Source organism: Gymnoscopelus braueri (genome assembly GCF_963280865.1).
Source record: "Gymnoscopelus braueri genome assembly, chromosome: 23".
Taxonomy (NCBI): Eukaryota; Metazoa; Chordata; class Actinopteri; order Myctophiformes; family Myctophidae; genus Gymnoscopelus; species Gymnoscopelus braueri.
The window spans coordinates 6,491,964-6,506,904 of NC_137625.1; the positions used below are offsets into that span (position 1 = coordinate 6,491,964).

Below are 14,941 nucleotides of genomic sequence, written 5' to 3' on the forward strand. Positions count from 1 at the left end.
AAAATAGGGCTAAAGTGGTTAATGTATGTTTTATAATGTAATAATGTATATCTGCAAAGTAACTAGTAACTAAAGTACAGTACAGTACTTGAGTTAATGTACTTAGTTACTTTACACCACTGGATCCCTGGCACAAAATCTTTTAGGATGGGGGTCTGCCACCAAATAGCCTACATAAATGTGTGGGTCCTTCACATGTAAATGTTTGAGAACCACTGTTGTACTGTATTGTGTAATATGGGTGAAAAGAAATATGAACTAAATCTGTCCAAAATGTCACACTACACTGAATTGTAACCTATCCTCCACTGTACACTGGCCAAGCAATTTATGGGTCATTATACAAGTGTTTGACTCTAATTATAATGTGTCTCTGGTCCCTTAAGGCCTCCTTGAGTTATCCAACAGAAATAAACACCAGAAGACGGCGAGAACAGCTGAAAAAGTTGGCTGACACAACCAGACCATATCTGTGTGTGTGTGTGTGTGTGTGTGTGTGTGTGTGTGTGTGTGTGTGTGTGTGTGTGTGTGCGTGTGTGCGTGTGTGGGTGTGTGTGCGTGTGTGCGTGTGTGCGTGTGTGCGTGTGTGTGTGTGTGTGTGTGTGTGTGTGTGTGTGTGTGTGTGCGTGTGTGCGTGTGTGCGTGTGTGCGTGTGTGTGTGTCCAAGGACTTTAGCTACGGTTTTGACTTGCCTTTACTGTACACTAAAGGCAACGCTGTGGTCAACATTTGTTCCTTTAAACAAAAACAATACTAATATTCATTGTTGTACATCAAATAGCAGATCTACTATTTTTTGCAGAATGTTCACCTATTCTGACATGCCAAGAATAGGGATGCTCGGGTTCATGTGGTTACATGTGCTTTACAAATAAAATGGACTTCCTTTCTCTTGTTCTCTGTCTGTCTGTCTGTCTGTCTGTCTGTCTGTCTGTCTGTCTGTCTGTCTGTCTGTCTGTCTGTCTGTCTGTCTGTCTGTCTGTCTGTCTGTCTGTCTGTCTGTCTGTCTGTCTGTCTGTCTGTCTGTCTGTCTGTCTGTCTGTCTGTCTGTCTGGCGTGCGTGCGTGCGTGCGTGCGTGCGTGCGTGCGTGCGTGCGTGCGTGCGTGCGTGCGTGCGTGCGTGCGTGCGTGCGTGCGTGCGTGCGTGCGTGCGTGCGTGCGTGCGTCTGTCTGTCTGTCTGTCTGTCTGTCTGTCTGTCTGTCTGTCTGGCGTGCGTGCGTGCGTGCGTGCGTGCGTGCGTGCGTGCGTGCGTGCGTGCGTGCGTGCGTGCGTGCGTGCGTCAGGGGACAGAGGGTGGTTAGTGGAACATGAAAACAAATAAGAAACACTATTCTAATAATAATAATAATAATAACTACAAGTGTTTTTTACACTATAGAAATTAGCATGTAGTTTTTCTTTTTTCTTTTTCAAAATACTTTTTGGAAATGGGTTACTTAGTTGGAATTTATATTATATTCCATAAAGTCAACTATTGTATAAACCTTGTATCTCTATATGTCATATTATTCAGTTTTGAGCTTGCATATCTGCTATTTTTGAATAGCCAAAGAAATCTCAAAATGACACATGATGGGTTAAGAGACCCATCGGAAACATAAACTTGATTTAAACTTAGTTGCGGGCCTTTATTTGTAGATGGGCTGTTTAACTCCGGCTATACAGTGCTAATCCAGCTGGGACACAGTAGCTACCACATGACCTGACTGGGTGTAATCTCAGACAGAGACAGGCCTGGGATTAGAAGCGCGGCTCTAATGTGCTGCTCTGTGATGTTAGATCATCCTTAAATTCACACAGGTGCAACGCACACCCTTCCTTTCCTTCACATCCCTTTGAGTTGCTGGCAGAGTTGGGCTTGTTACTTAAATAAAGTAATATATTACCAGTGGCATGATGGAAAGTAACTAAGTACATTTATTAAATACATTCATAATATTTTCACATGAATAATGACATGCCCAAAATGAAACACTTCCCCATCGACACACACTAGTTAGCTCCTTCTGACTGTTGTCCATTTTGATCAGTCGATCAATTGATGGTCTGGTGTGGGTGATAATCAATGGGTTTAGTCATTTAGTCATTGATGAGGTGACGTGATTGATACTCACTGTTCCAGGAAGTTTTTTGTATGTATCCAGTGAGCTGCACATGTCTCCATTTCTCCTGCTGTCATCTCCTATCTCATCACTCTGAAGAAACTCACCCAGCTTCTCAACACTGTAGACACACACACACACACGCACACGCACACGCACACGCACACGCACACGCACACACGCACACACGCACACACACACACACACACACACACAGATCAGACCAGACAAACACACGCGCACACAAAATCGAATGCATATAGTCATGCAAACAGGAGCACATACGAACATAAGCACACATACACAGATACAAACAGAAGTCATTATAAGTAATATTTCACAAACATTCTCACTGTCTATCTCTGTTCCTCTGTCTCTCTCCTCCAGCCACACACTCATTCCCCTCTGTCTATCCACTGTCCATTGTTTCCACCTGCGTCCTGTCAGCCCTTCTGTGTAAATAGGCTCTCCTGTTGTCCCTGTTCCTTTGCTACACCCTGACCTAAAGTATTATGTCGGGACAGTGAGGACACGGTCACACATCACATCACGATGTGTTGTGAGCGGTTGTTTTCACTATTTTTAATAGTGGTCAATTCATGTTGAATTTTTCTACGTCCCGGGGAGACACCAAATGTATCTTTTGGGTCCCGAGCTCAGATTCTGCTCTGCCTGCTCCTTTGGACAGTTGTACGGCTTGTCCCTCAGGCTGTTTGTTTATTAAACTGATTGTACTCGACTCAACTTTATTGTCACGTCATGTTTAAGGGTGTAAAACAAGTTTTACAAGCTCCCGTCCATTATTCAGGCCACGTTATGAAAGGCGAATATTCGGCCAAAAAAGGTGAACACTGGGCGCCGTGACGTGTTGTGACGTAATCAATGATGGCAACGACGGCAAAGTGATGTACGTGTAGAGGGGAAAAGGAGAGGACCAAGAACATAACTTCTCCCTGAACATTGTCGGCTCCATTGTCACCCCCTCCACACTGTGGGGTCTGTTCCCAGCCCCATGTTAACCAGATCACTAAAACAGCCTTCTTCCACCTCCGCAACATTACCCGCCTTCGTCCCACACACTGTCTCACACCGCTGCAGAGACACTCATTCATGCCGTCCTCACTCATCACATCCAGTCACGCACACACGCACGCACGCACACACAGACCTGATGCGGGCCTTGACAGCGAAGCGGACCACGGTGGACAGCAGGAACAGGGGGGTGACCAGGATGTGGAACAGAGCCAGAGCAGCGAAGGCCTCGGACGGACTGGGACCTTTTCCATTGATGAAGTTATGGATCACAAACGTCTGGAAACAAATCAAAATGCATTTGTCTGACAAGTTTCACGAAATAATCGTGTTCAAATTCAAGTCAGCCACAACCTCTTAGAAGCCCAGTTAACTCAATGAGTGTATTTAAAATGGCGTACCGCAAGCACAGCAGCGATGGGGATGGCAGCGTTCATAAAAACTGCAGGGAGACAAGACAGATAAGAGGTTAAACACCTAAGGTTTGAGAGAGAGAGAGAGAAAGAAAGAAAGAAAGAAAGAAAGAAAGAAAGATAATAATGAATTGCATTTTTATTGGCGGTGTAGACCAACAGACAGACAGACAGACAGACAGACAGACTGACAGACAGACAGACAGACAGACAGACAGACAGACAGACAGACAGACAGACAGACAGACAGACAGACAGACAGACAGACAGACAGACAGACAGACAGACAGACAGACAGACAGACAGACAGACAGACAGACAGACAGACAGACAGACAGACAGACAGACAGACAGACAGACAGACAGACAGACAGACAGACAGACAGACGTACTGGACATGGAGGTGTAGAGGGCGAAGGTCTTCAGACAGGTGAGTTCCTTCTCTCTGGTGTCCTCCACACTGTCACAGAAGATGTTCTCCCAGGCGTACAGCTTCAGCAGCTTGATGCCCTTCAGGATCTCTGTGGTCTTCTTCAGACGGTCTGTGGAGTGGTCCTTCAACGGACACAAAACAGCAAGGTGGTTACATTCTGTCCATCTGCGTTGCGTGCCTAATTGTATTCAAGTAACAGTCGTGTATTCCACTGGTTCTCAACCTGTGGGTCGGGATCCCCAGGGGGGTCCCCACATGAAATTGTAGGAGTTGAAATGTAAACCCTCAACTTGTCAGGGTGGGGGGTCCCCCCCCCCAATATGATTATTTCAGGGGGTCGCGGCCTAAAAAGGTTGAGAACCACTGGTGTATTAAAAACTTGAGTAAAAGTCCAAAAGTATTTTCCTTCTGAATAAGGTCTCCAGGATTTTGCCTTGAAACTATTTTCAGCTCAGACACCAAAGATAGAGTGGCATTGCTGAGCCTCTCTCCTGGGGTTCAACACAGCTTCTAAAACCACAGTCCTCTATACCAGCACTGGGTCTTCACTCCTTCAAACCCTCTGTTACAGACTACTGTAAAACTACTGTTTTAATTGATGCATTAATAATGTGTTTATCATTTTACGTTGTGGTGTCTTGCTTCAACTTGTTTCATTCGCCGGTGCGTGCGCGAAAATCTTGTCCAGAAGTTGCGGTAAATAAGCGGACATGGCAGCACTTGGCGTCTGAGAGGTTGCTCAGCAGCTCAATGGCTCATTTACTCATGACACGACCAATGAGAGTTAGCGCTTTCATTGTTGCTAAGATACGTCCCCCCCTACCTTATTTTTAACTCTATGCCCCCTACTGATACACAGATACAGTACACGCTACCCAAACGCTCAAAACCTTGGACATTTGAAGGATTTTATAAAAAAAACCCGGACAGGCCGGACAGCCCCCCAAAAGAGGACATGTCCGGGTAAAAGAGGACGTATGGTCACCCTATTTTAATACATTCAGATATATGCATCCCTTTACAGTGCTAATCTAGGCACATGACTGGAATTCATCCATAGGCAGCATTCATTGCTGCATGAGGAAAAGTTGTTGACTCAAAATGTGTTGCTTAGTAGACAGCATGTTTTTAAGCCCTTTTTGTGTTGTGCCTAGGTAAGGGGAATGGAAGCGTATCTGAAGGCTAAAATCCTTTCTGCATTCTACTGTGTTCTCCCTCCACTGCTTTTCAAGTGTAGCTGATTGCTTTCAATCAGCTACACTTTCTTACTCTCCAATCACAGCTCTAACTGGTCGTTACCAAATCGGCCACGCTTTTCTACACTCCAATCAGAGCTCACGCTCTCAACAGGGCGGCTCCTTTAAACATGGCTTCTTCATTCATTAGATCTCTGCTTCTCTCGCTGCGTGATACACTTCTACAGCTGCTTTAACTGCCTCCTCCACCCCAGTCTCCACCTTTTAGTCTTGAGTCTGGCTCAAGGCTCAGGCTCAAATACTATTGTGATTTTATGTCTGCTGACTTGAGTAAATCTGTCAATGTAGGCCCACTCTTGTATACCTGGGGGTTTTGCTTAGCGTTCCCTGATTTTGCTTAGCATGCTGCTTGTCAAAATCTAGGTAACATCCCAAGAACGGAGCCATTAACAGTTTAACACCACGTTTAACTTCCATTTGTTGCAACAAATGGTTAAATCGACTTTGTGATGTGAGTGTTCCTGACTGAACTACAATTTACAGCAGTGTTGGTTAGTTTAAACTATTTAAAGGTAGGGTAAGTGATTTGCTTTGGTTAAAATAAGTGTTAAATAGCTCTATATTCTGATAGTACTCATTGATATAGAGTGTTTGTTCAGTATTAGGAGTCTCCTTGTCTCTCCACCTCTTTATTAAACAGAAAATGCATTTTCGTTTCAGTTTCAGTTTCATTTCCAATTTTATCCAACCAGGACAGAGAACTCAATCAGGATACAGATTAAACAAGTGAAATTGGAAGTGATGACACTAAGAAATGAGCAGATAAAATTTGAACTGGAACACTATACAAATTAAGCTTAAAAATGGGTACTTTCTCCTGATTGGCTGAGACTTTGACACCTACCGAAAAATGTATTTTCTGTTTATTAAAGAGCTGGAGAGACAGGGAGACATCTGTTACTGAAAAAACACTCTATAGCAACGATTACTATCAGAATATAGTATTTTAACCTTTTAACAAAATACTTTTTGTTTTAACCAAAAAATATCACTTACCCTACCTTTAAAAATATATAGTAGCTAAGTTATTTTTTCCCCACATCAAATATCTGGTTAGCTTGGCCATTACGTTTTACCAGCCCCACCAACATAAAAAGATAATTATTTTTATAAATTTGCATTATCGTTGCGCGGTACTGCAGTTGAAAGTGCAGACTGATCCTCCAGGATTTAAGAGTTGACTGCTAAACAGCAGACACTTTACAGCAAATTACAACAAATGTGTATTGAGTGATTGATTGATTTGTATTTGGTAATATCACATGAAAAAGCACATAATAGCACTTATAGCAATACAATAGTACTTTCCCGATATACAGGCATAGCATCACCGAGGATGAAAACACAATAAATTGTAGTCCTCTTCACAAAAAAGCAGTAATAACAAACAAAAACAAAACAATACAACAAAAACACAACAATCATTCTACTGACCAGTGAGCTCTTCTGTGTGTTTGCCAGCTTGGTAGCGATGAGGTATTGGACCGGTGCCAACAGAACTATGACAGACGCTCCGATTAATGCGCTCCATCCCAGTTTATTGTAAAGTAAGATCACTCCCATCACGATCTGAACAGGGAGAGGAAACTCTTTGAGAACCAATGAATAATGAGATGCTAAACATGACAATAAAATGTATTCACTCATACGCAGACACAGACACACACAGACACACAGACACACAGACACACACACACACACACACACACACACACACACACACACACACACACACACACACACACACACACACACACACACACACACACACACACACACACAGTCACCTGCACTGGCATGGCCCAGAGGTTGGGACACAGGAAGAGGAACCACATGAGCTGGTTGGTTTCTATGGCGACCAGGTTGTTGATCTGACCCAGGGTCATCTCCCCCATGGACATGTTGGAGGTGGACAGACGCAGGATCTTGTTGTAAATCATCGCCTGGTTCACACATACACATGCACGCACGCACACACACACACACACACACACACACACACACACACACACACACACACACACACACACACACACACACACACACACACACACACACACACACACACACACACACACACACACACACACACACACACACACACACACTTTTGTTAGATTATAAGACATTTGTAAACGGGCGGTACACTTGTTAACAGTTTCTAGTTTCTAACACTTTTGGGGTGATTTTAATGGCTGCTCTGGCTTTTGTGTGGAACCCAGACAGTTTTTAAGTTTCTAGGTTCAGTATTTTGATATTTGATATTAATTGTATCTTACTTCCTTTATAAACCGATTGTGACTTCAAATTTTAACCATTCATTGAAAACACACATCCTTGGTTCTGGTGACTGATATTGTCATTATCTTTTTGCCAAAAAACACGGCCCTCTCATGCATTAGAATAATAATAATAATAATAAACTTTATTTGTATAGCACCTTTCATGACATGAAATGCAGCTCAAAGTGCTTTACAGAGCAAGAATACAATTACAGTTAGAACCAATTTAACAATAAAGCAAACAAAGATAAAATAAAATAGAATAAAAGCAAAGGCAAAAGCAAAGGCATAAAACAACATTAAAATAGGGAATACAGTGAGGAATTAAAAATCAACCAAAGAATCAGCTAAAAGCAAGAGTGAAGTAATAGGTCTTGAGCTGTGCTTTAAAGCTATCGACAGAGGCTGCCTGTCTTAGGTGTAATGGGAGTTTATTCCACACTGTCGGTCCGTAAAAGCAGAATGCTGCTTCACCGTATTTTTTATATGTCATTGTAGGCACCTCGAGCAGGTCAGCACTTGAAGACCTGAGGGCCCGGTTTGGAACATATCTCTCTAGGCAGTCAGAGAGGTAGGTAGGTGCCAGACCATTTAGAGCTTTATAAACTATTAAAAGAATTTTAAAATCAATCCTAAAAACAACCGGGAGCCAGTGTAGTGAAGCAAGAACTGGAGTGATAGTTAAAATTCTGACTGCCGCATTTTGAACAAGTTGTAATCTGTCAGTTGTTTTCTTTGGCAGGCCAGAGTAGAGTGCGTTGCAGTAATCAAGAAGGACAATATCAGTCACCAGAACCAAGGATGTGTGTTTTCAATTAATCTAACATGGTTACAATGGAGTTTGAAGTCACAATGGGTTTATAAAGGAAGTAAGATAAAAAAAAAATTACATCAAATATTAAAACACTGAAGCTAGAAATTTAAAAGCTGCCTGGGTTCCACACAAAAGCCAGAGTAGCCATTAAAATCACCCCAAAAGTGTTAGAAACTAGAAACTGTTAACAAGTGTCTTATAACCGCTTACAAATGTCTTATAATGTAAAAAAAATATTAACAATGCTATTATCAAGACTTATATATGTATAGCATTAATAACACATAATAAGGTTAATAAGCAGCTTATAAGAACTTCATAAGTGCCTTATTAACTACTAATTAAATGCTTATTATGGCTTTACAATATAACAAAAATGTGTTTTACAATGCCATTATTAACACTTACATCGGCTTTAACGAAATAATAATGTTAATACACATCTTATTAACTGTTAATTAATGCGTATTAGGGTCTAATAATATACCAAGTGTATTAACAATGCTATTATAAACAATAACATAGCTTTTATTGACAAATAATAAGGTTAATAAGCATCTTACTTACTTATAAGAAAGGACTTATAAGTATCTTATTAACGGTTAATTAATGTTTGTTAATAGGATGTTCGTTTAAAGTGCTACCAAGTTTTTTTTTATCGACCACTAGTTGAGAAACTAAATGACCTGGTGTTGTATGATGACTCGTCAATGTTGTTACTGAGAAGTCGGACGTCAAGAACTTCCACAGAAAAGGGAGTTAGAATCTCAAGGGAAAGTGTACCGGATTGCATGGTTGAGTCACCATTATTAGGAAATATGGCCATATAAACAATCGCATGTGTCTGCTCACTCATACATAAGTTGCAATGAATCAGTTAACATGAGTTTAATATGGAAGGTTAAGAGAACAGAATAAGGGCAACCATGGGAAACGAATAGATCAGTGGCTCTCAATCGTTTTTGAGTTCTGGACCACTAGCATATCTCAGTTAAATAATGAGTGTTAAGGGCTTGATTTAATTCACCTCGAATTAACAAATTAAATGAAGCCCTTAACACATTAACCGCCAAGAACGTAGTCCTACAGTCCGTTAAATCCAACTGTTAAGCGCCGAGACCGTAGCCCTACAGTCCACGGTCTTTTCGCGCTAAAAATTTCCGGGTTCACTTTCGGATTTTTTTTGATCCACTTCCGTTTCCGGTTTGATGACCGGAAACGGAATTATTTGGGATCCGGTTTTGACGATCACGTCCGCTCCCATTCTACAGACGAAACTGAAACTCAATTCTCTTCCTGTAGTTTTTTCTCCTCGCATTTCACTGTTTAACGTAATCCGCTCTAACTACAACATGGATGCCCCGTTTGACACGTGATTTTCACTGGGAGATACGTTGAGATGTCGCGGATGTAAACAGACCGTGTACGGCTCAATCTTAAAGGGGAAATCCACCCATTTTCAATATTTAACTATGTCATTAATATAGCATAAAGGAGTTGTGTGGAAATAAGAAAAAATTAAAAAAAAAAATAACATTGCAAAAAAATGTAACATTGCAAAAAAATTAACATTGCAAATTACACCATGATGAGTCATCACAGTGTAATTTGCAATGTTAATTTTTTTGCAATGTTACATTTTTTTGCAATGTTAATTTTTTTTTTAATTTTTTCTTATTTCCACACAACTCCTTTATGCTATATTAATGACATAGTTAAATATTGAAAATGGGTGGATTTCCCCTTTAAGGATTTTAACAAGATCTATGGCGACATGAAAAAAAACAAAAAAACAACAAAAACACCTTGGCACTGGTGAGTACATTATGAGATTAACCTCTGGCGGTCGATGTGTTAACAGTCCTTTTTTAATTTCAAGTTTTTTCCCCCTCACCACGCCCATATCCAACCCCAACACAACGGTGGTCCCCAGGTTGATTCTTAGTCAGGGTGGTGGTCCCTGGTTCATAATCAGTTGAAACCCCCTGTTCTAAACCCATCAGCCAGTTTCAGTTTCAGAGTGAAACTATTGCATAATATACTGTATATAACGTGTAGGTTTATGCCATTAGGGCTAAAAGTGAACTTTAACCTCTCTATAATTAGACATCCCATGTGTACCCTGAGGACACATCTACACATCTTGATTGTCACAAAACGTTGATTTGACACATTAAGGCCTGAAGAAAGATCTGTCCAGAGCAGCATGTCATCATCTAACAACGCCTCACAGTCTTAAAGGAATACTTCACCCAAAGGAACTTATTTTCTATCAATTACTCACCCCACGAAGCCTTGAGTTTTTTCGTTTCGTTTTTTGTCGCATTCCTGAAACAATAATCCAATATTTGAACCGTCTATACTTCGTAATACCGGAGTCCCGCAGGGATCTGTACTAGCCTCCCTCCTATTTTTAGCTGTACACTTAATATCTTCGGTGAAAAGGGGGCACGGTGGCGCAGTCGGTAGCGCTGTCGCCTCACAGCTAGAAGGTTCTGGGTTCGATTCCCGCCGGGGACGCTGTGTGCGCTGGGGGCGTGTCTTCTCCTCCGCGTCAACAGCGCCCATACCCTAGGTGGGGTTGGCGAAAGGGCCTACTCTGTGTGGAGTTTGCATGTTCTCCCTGTGTCTCTCAGGGTAGTTAATACCCTCACAAAAACATGTAGTAATCCTGGTCGCTATACTGCCTCCCCCATGACAGCCGGGGCGCCTGATGGAGGGGAAGGGAACTGATTGAATAACGTGTTCCTTCCACGCGCTACGTCCTACCAGGGAAACTCCCCCCCTGTCAGGTGACAAGAAGGTCAGTTGGCTCTCATGCATTGAAGGAGGCATGAGCTCGGCCCTGGCCTCCCTAGTCTGGTGAGGGGAGTGTAGCGCCCAGGATCACTTAGAAAATTGGCACCGGGTGAAAAAATAAGGGTTACAAAATCGTGGGATAAAAATTAAATTAAAAAATATATATATATCTTCGGTGAAAATAGAAGATCTACAAGCTGACAACGCGGCGTGACGCGTTGTCAGCTTGTAGATCTGCTACTTTGGCCGAATGTTTGCCCCAGAATAGGGACGCTACACAGGGTTTGTGCGGTTAAAACCTACATTTCCCATGCACCCCCTTCTCTCACCAGCAGGGCTCCCCGTAGGTTGATGCCGGTCTCTATGGTGACGTAGTAGGACGCCTGTAGGAAGGTCCTCTGCAGGACCAGAGCCAGGAAGAGAAGGACGGCCAACACGGACGAATTCTCCAACAGCTCCGAGGACGACATGAAGTACACGCCTAGAAAGTGTGTCGCCTGTGTGAACGCACACAGACATACATACATACGTACATACACGCGCACGCACGCACACACACATCAGAATCTGAATCAGTTTTATTTGTCACATAACAGTTTACAGGTGTAAATTGGGTGTAAGTGGGTGGATTATTTTCTTTTTGTGCACGCTCTATTGCTTTGTAGTATACTGTGAGAGGAGAGAGGATAGAGGAAGACTGATCATCCCTGGATTGGATTATAGTAATACAGTCATTCTAGATCAAATAAAGGGCATAGTGACCTTTTCAAGTCCGGTAGAGTGTTTTTTCCACACCGTTTCAACGTGACTGGGGAGTGCATGATGTTTAAACATGTTGGCTCAGATCTACTGAAGTATACACTACATACACTTATGTACACACAACCCTTTTAAGAGAGGGTCAATCTCTGCTAATGGCTAGGAGTCTAAATGAGAGTGGTGCTTTAAGGGCGATCGTGTCTTCTCTTTTGCTGCCCCCGAGGCTTTGAAACAGTTTAACCCCTTGAACCCCAGCGTCCATTATTGGCCAACTTGTCTGCATCAATGCAGGCATGTACAGACATCAGCATACGTTGCTGTCCGGCAGAAACCAGCTAACTCCATTTTGACGCTTTTGAATTTTTTTCCATAAATCAGGGCCATTGAACACCCTTTACGTGTGTTGGTAAAAACAAAACAAAACAATGAAAAGCATTAAAAAGTGCTTCTGAACAAAACCAGTTAACTCCATTTGATCCCTCAAGCTTTCTGCTAAACCAGCTAACTCCACTGGAGTTAGCTGGTTTTTCTGACCTCCAGGCTCCACCCCCTTTTGACCTCCAAACCTCATTGTGAGCTTGGAGGTCCATTCAGCTGTTCTTATCAATGATGAACAAAACCTCCTAACTCCACTTTTTTCCTGAAAAATGAACATTTTGGAGCAGAGATATATTGTAGGATGCAAGCACCCAGTACACACACACACACACACACACACACACACACACACACACACACACACACACACACACACACACACACACACACACACACAACACACACACACACACACACACACACACACACACACACACACACACACACACACACACACACACACACACACACCAAACAGAGTACTACAGTACAGTATATAAAAAAGAACCAGTCTGATGTTTTGCAGACCTGCCCTCTGTGTTAAACTGAGATTGTGTGTGTGTGTGTGTGTGTGTGTGTGTGTGTGTGTGTGTGTGTGTGAGAGAGAGAAGGTGTGAGGTGAGTGGTGAATTTTCCACGTCAGTGAGAAATGCATGCTGCTCTCCCTCTGCTTTCTCTCTCATCACCCATGCAGCAGACCTGCAGACACACTGGCATGGAAGACACAACAACACCGTAGCTTCATAGGAGAAGCTTTACCACTGTCAACCACACAGCCTAATACACAGAATGAAGGGCTCTCTCTCTCTCTCTCTCTCTCTCCTCTCTCTCTCTCTCTCTCTCTCTCTCTCTCTCTCTCTCTCTCTCTCTCTCTCTCTCTCTCTCTCTCTCTCTCTCTCTGAGCTGGCACTGTGCACAAGACAACTAATCTCTAATACCAACTCTTAACAGTGTCCAAATAGACTGAATTAATGGCTTCTGTTATAAGTGTCTGCACCCCCCCTCTCCCTCTCTCTATAATATCATGTTTTTTACAGGCCCAGCATGGCTTTAAAAGAGATCATCTCTGGGATAATAATGGAGTTGTTTCCTTTGCCAATGGACTATCATGTTCTGTTCTCTCGCTCTCTCTTTGTGTACAGTACCCTCTTCAACACACTGTCATGGACCCATGCTGTTTTCTGGACTAATGTTCATTAATAATACACTATCCGATGGTTGGTGTCCCAGAATAACCCCAACACCTTATCCACCCCATAATCTGAACTTCCAGCCCTCCATAAAGAGCTGGCTTAACCACTTAAACCCCTGTCGTCTTAGAGAACTGGACTTGGGTTACAACTGACCACTTTTTCCATCTACGCAAATCTCTTTGCCAAAAATAGCCGATCTATTTTAGTTTTTCTGCTGTTATTCTGCTATTTTTGTCTAATGTTCCTCCCAGAATATGGAACGCTGGGGTTTCAATTGGTTAATAGCAGCTGGACTGAATCACAACCATCAATTAGTCGAGTTGAAACGGGTTCCATTTACAGTAACACCCCATGTTGTTTTTGTGCTATTCTAGTTGTCTAGTAGTACGTTGGAAACCGTATTTTTCCGTATGCCTCTGCTGCTCTTGGGTAGGTCTGGGGTTTAGAGGTTCGGGAGGACCCATGAAGACCTCGAGGCTGAAGTGATCATGTCTCTGATCTCAGGGATTTAATGCCGGTGATGGGTCTCTTTATTTCACATACTCTCACGCACGCACGCACGCGTTACAAGTGTTACATCATCAGTGGGATCAACCCTCATTGCCTTGATTATGATGGAAGTGAGTCATCCATTGGCGAGCTGAACCACCTAGCTTGTATCTAATTGGTCAGACACTGTCTGTGTGTGTATTGTTGTGTGCAGGCGTTTGTGTGTGACACACAGACAAAGATTTTATCACAGAGTGAGGTCACACTTTCTGTCACTGATGCAATTATGAAACATTTGGATGCACGTGCACGCACACGCACACGCACACACACACAAACACACACACACACACACACACACACACACACACACACACACACACACACACACACACACACACACACACAAACACAGACACACACACACACAGAACATGTGGTCCTGCGAGGCGCACCTTTGCAACACATGCGCCACTTAAAGACATGCACACACACACACACACACACACGACTGGCCCGCACGTGTGCACGCACACACACACACACACACACACACACACACACACACAACACACACACACACCACACACACACACACACACACACACACACACACACACACACACACACACACACACACACACACACTAAAACGACCGATCTACAATGTGAGTAATTTTTTTAAGTAAATAAAGTGAGTACAAATATTTAAAAGTAAATACTTTGAGTAAAATTACTCCAGAGTACTTAAATTGAGTAAAAATACTTAAAAGTACTCAAAATTAGTAAAAAATACTTAAAAGTTGAAAAAAGAGTAAAAATACTTAAAAGTTGTAAAAATGAGTAAAAAATACTTTAAAGTTAATAAGGTGATTAAAAATACTTTCAAGTAAATACATTGTGTAACAATACTTAAGAGTACTTAAATTGAGTAAAAACACTCAGTAGTACTTCAAATGAGTAAAAATACTTAAACATGGTTTAAATTTT

The 14,941-nt window shown here is 42.3% G+C and overlaps 1 protein-coding gene across 6 annotated transcripts in view; it reads right to left on the bottom strand.

The window, feature by feature from the left end:
* Positions 1-14,941, bottom strand: part of abcc9 (ATP-binding cassette, sub-family C (CFTR/MRP), member 9) — a 95,983-nt gene that overhangs the window by 60,730 nt on the left and 20,312 nt on the right. For all 6 annotated transcript variants that reach the window (XM_080421835.1, XM_080421831.1, XM_080421832.1 and 3 more), the window contains exons 9-15: positions 11,462-11,629; positions 7,025-7,180; positions 6,672-6,806; positions 3,941-4,103; positions 3,537-3,577; positions 3,272-3,414; positions 2,116-2,224 (exon numbers count right to left, since the gene is read on the bottom strand). In XM_080421835.1, coding sequence (XP_080277961.1) covers positions 2,116-2,224; positions 3,272-3,414; positions 3,537-3,577; positions 3,941-4,103; positions 6,672-6,806; positions 7,025-7,180; positions 11,462-11,629 — 915 coding nt within the window. The remainder of the gene's footprint in view (positions 1-2,115; positions 2,225-3,271; positions 3,415-3,536; positions 3,578-3,940; positions 4,104-6,671; positions 6,807-7,024; positions 7,181-11,461; positions 11,630-14,941) is intronic.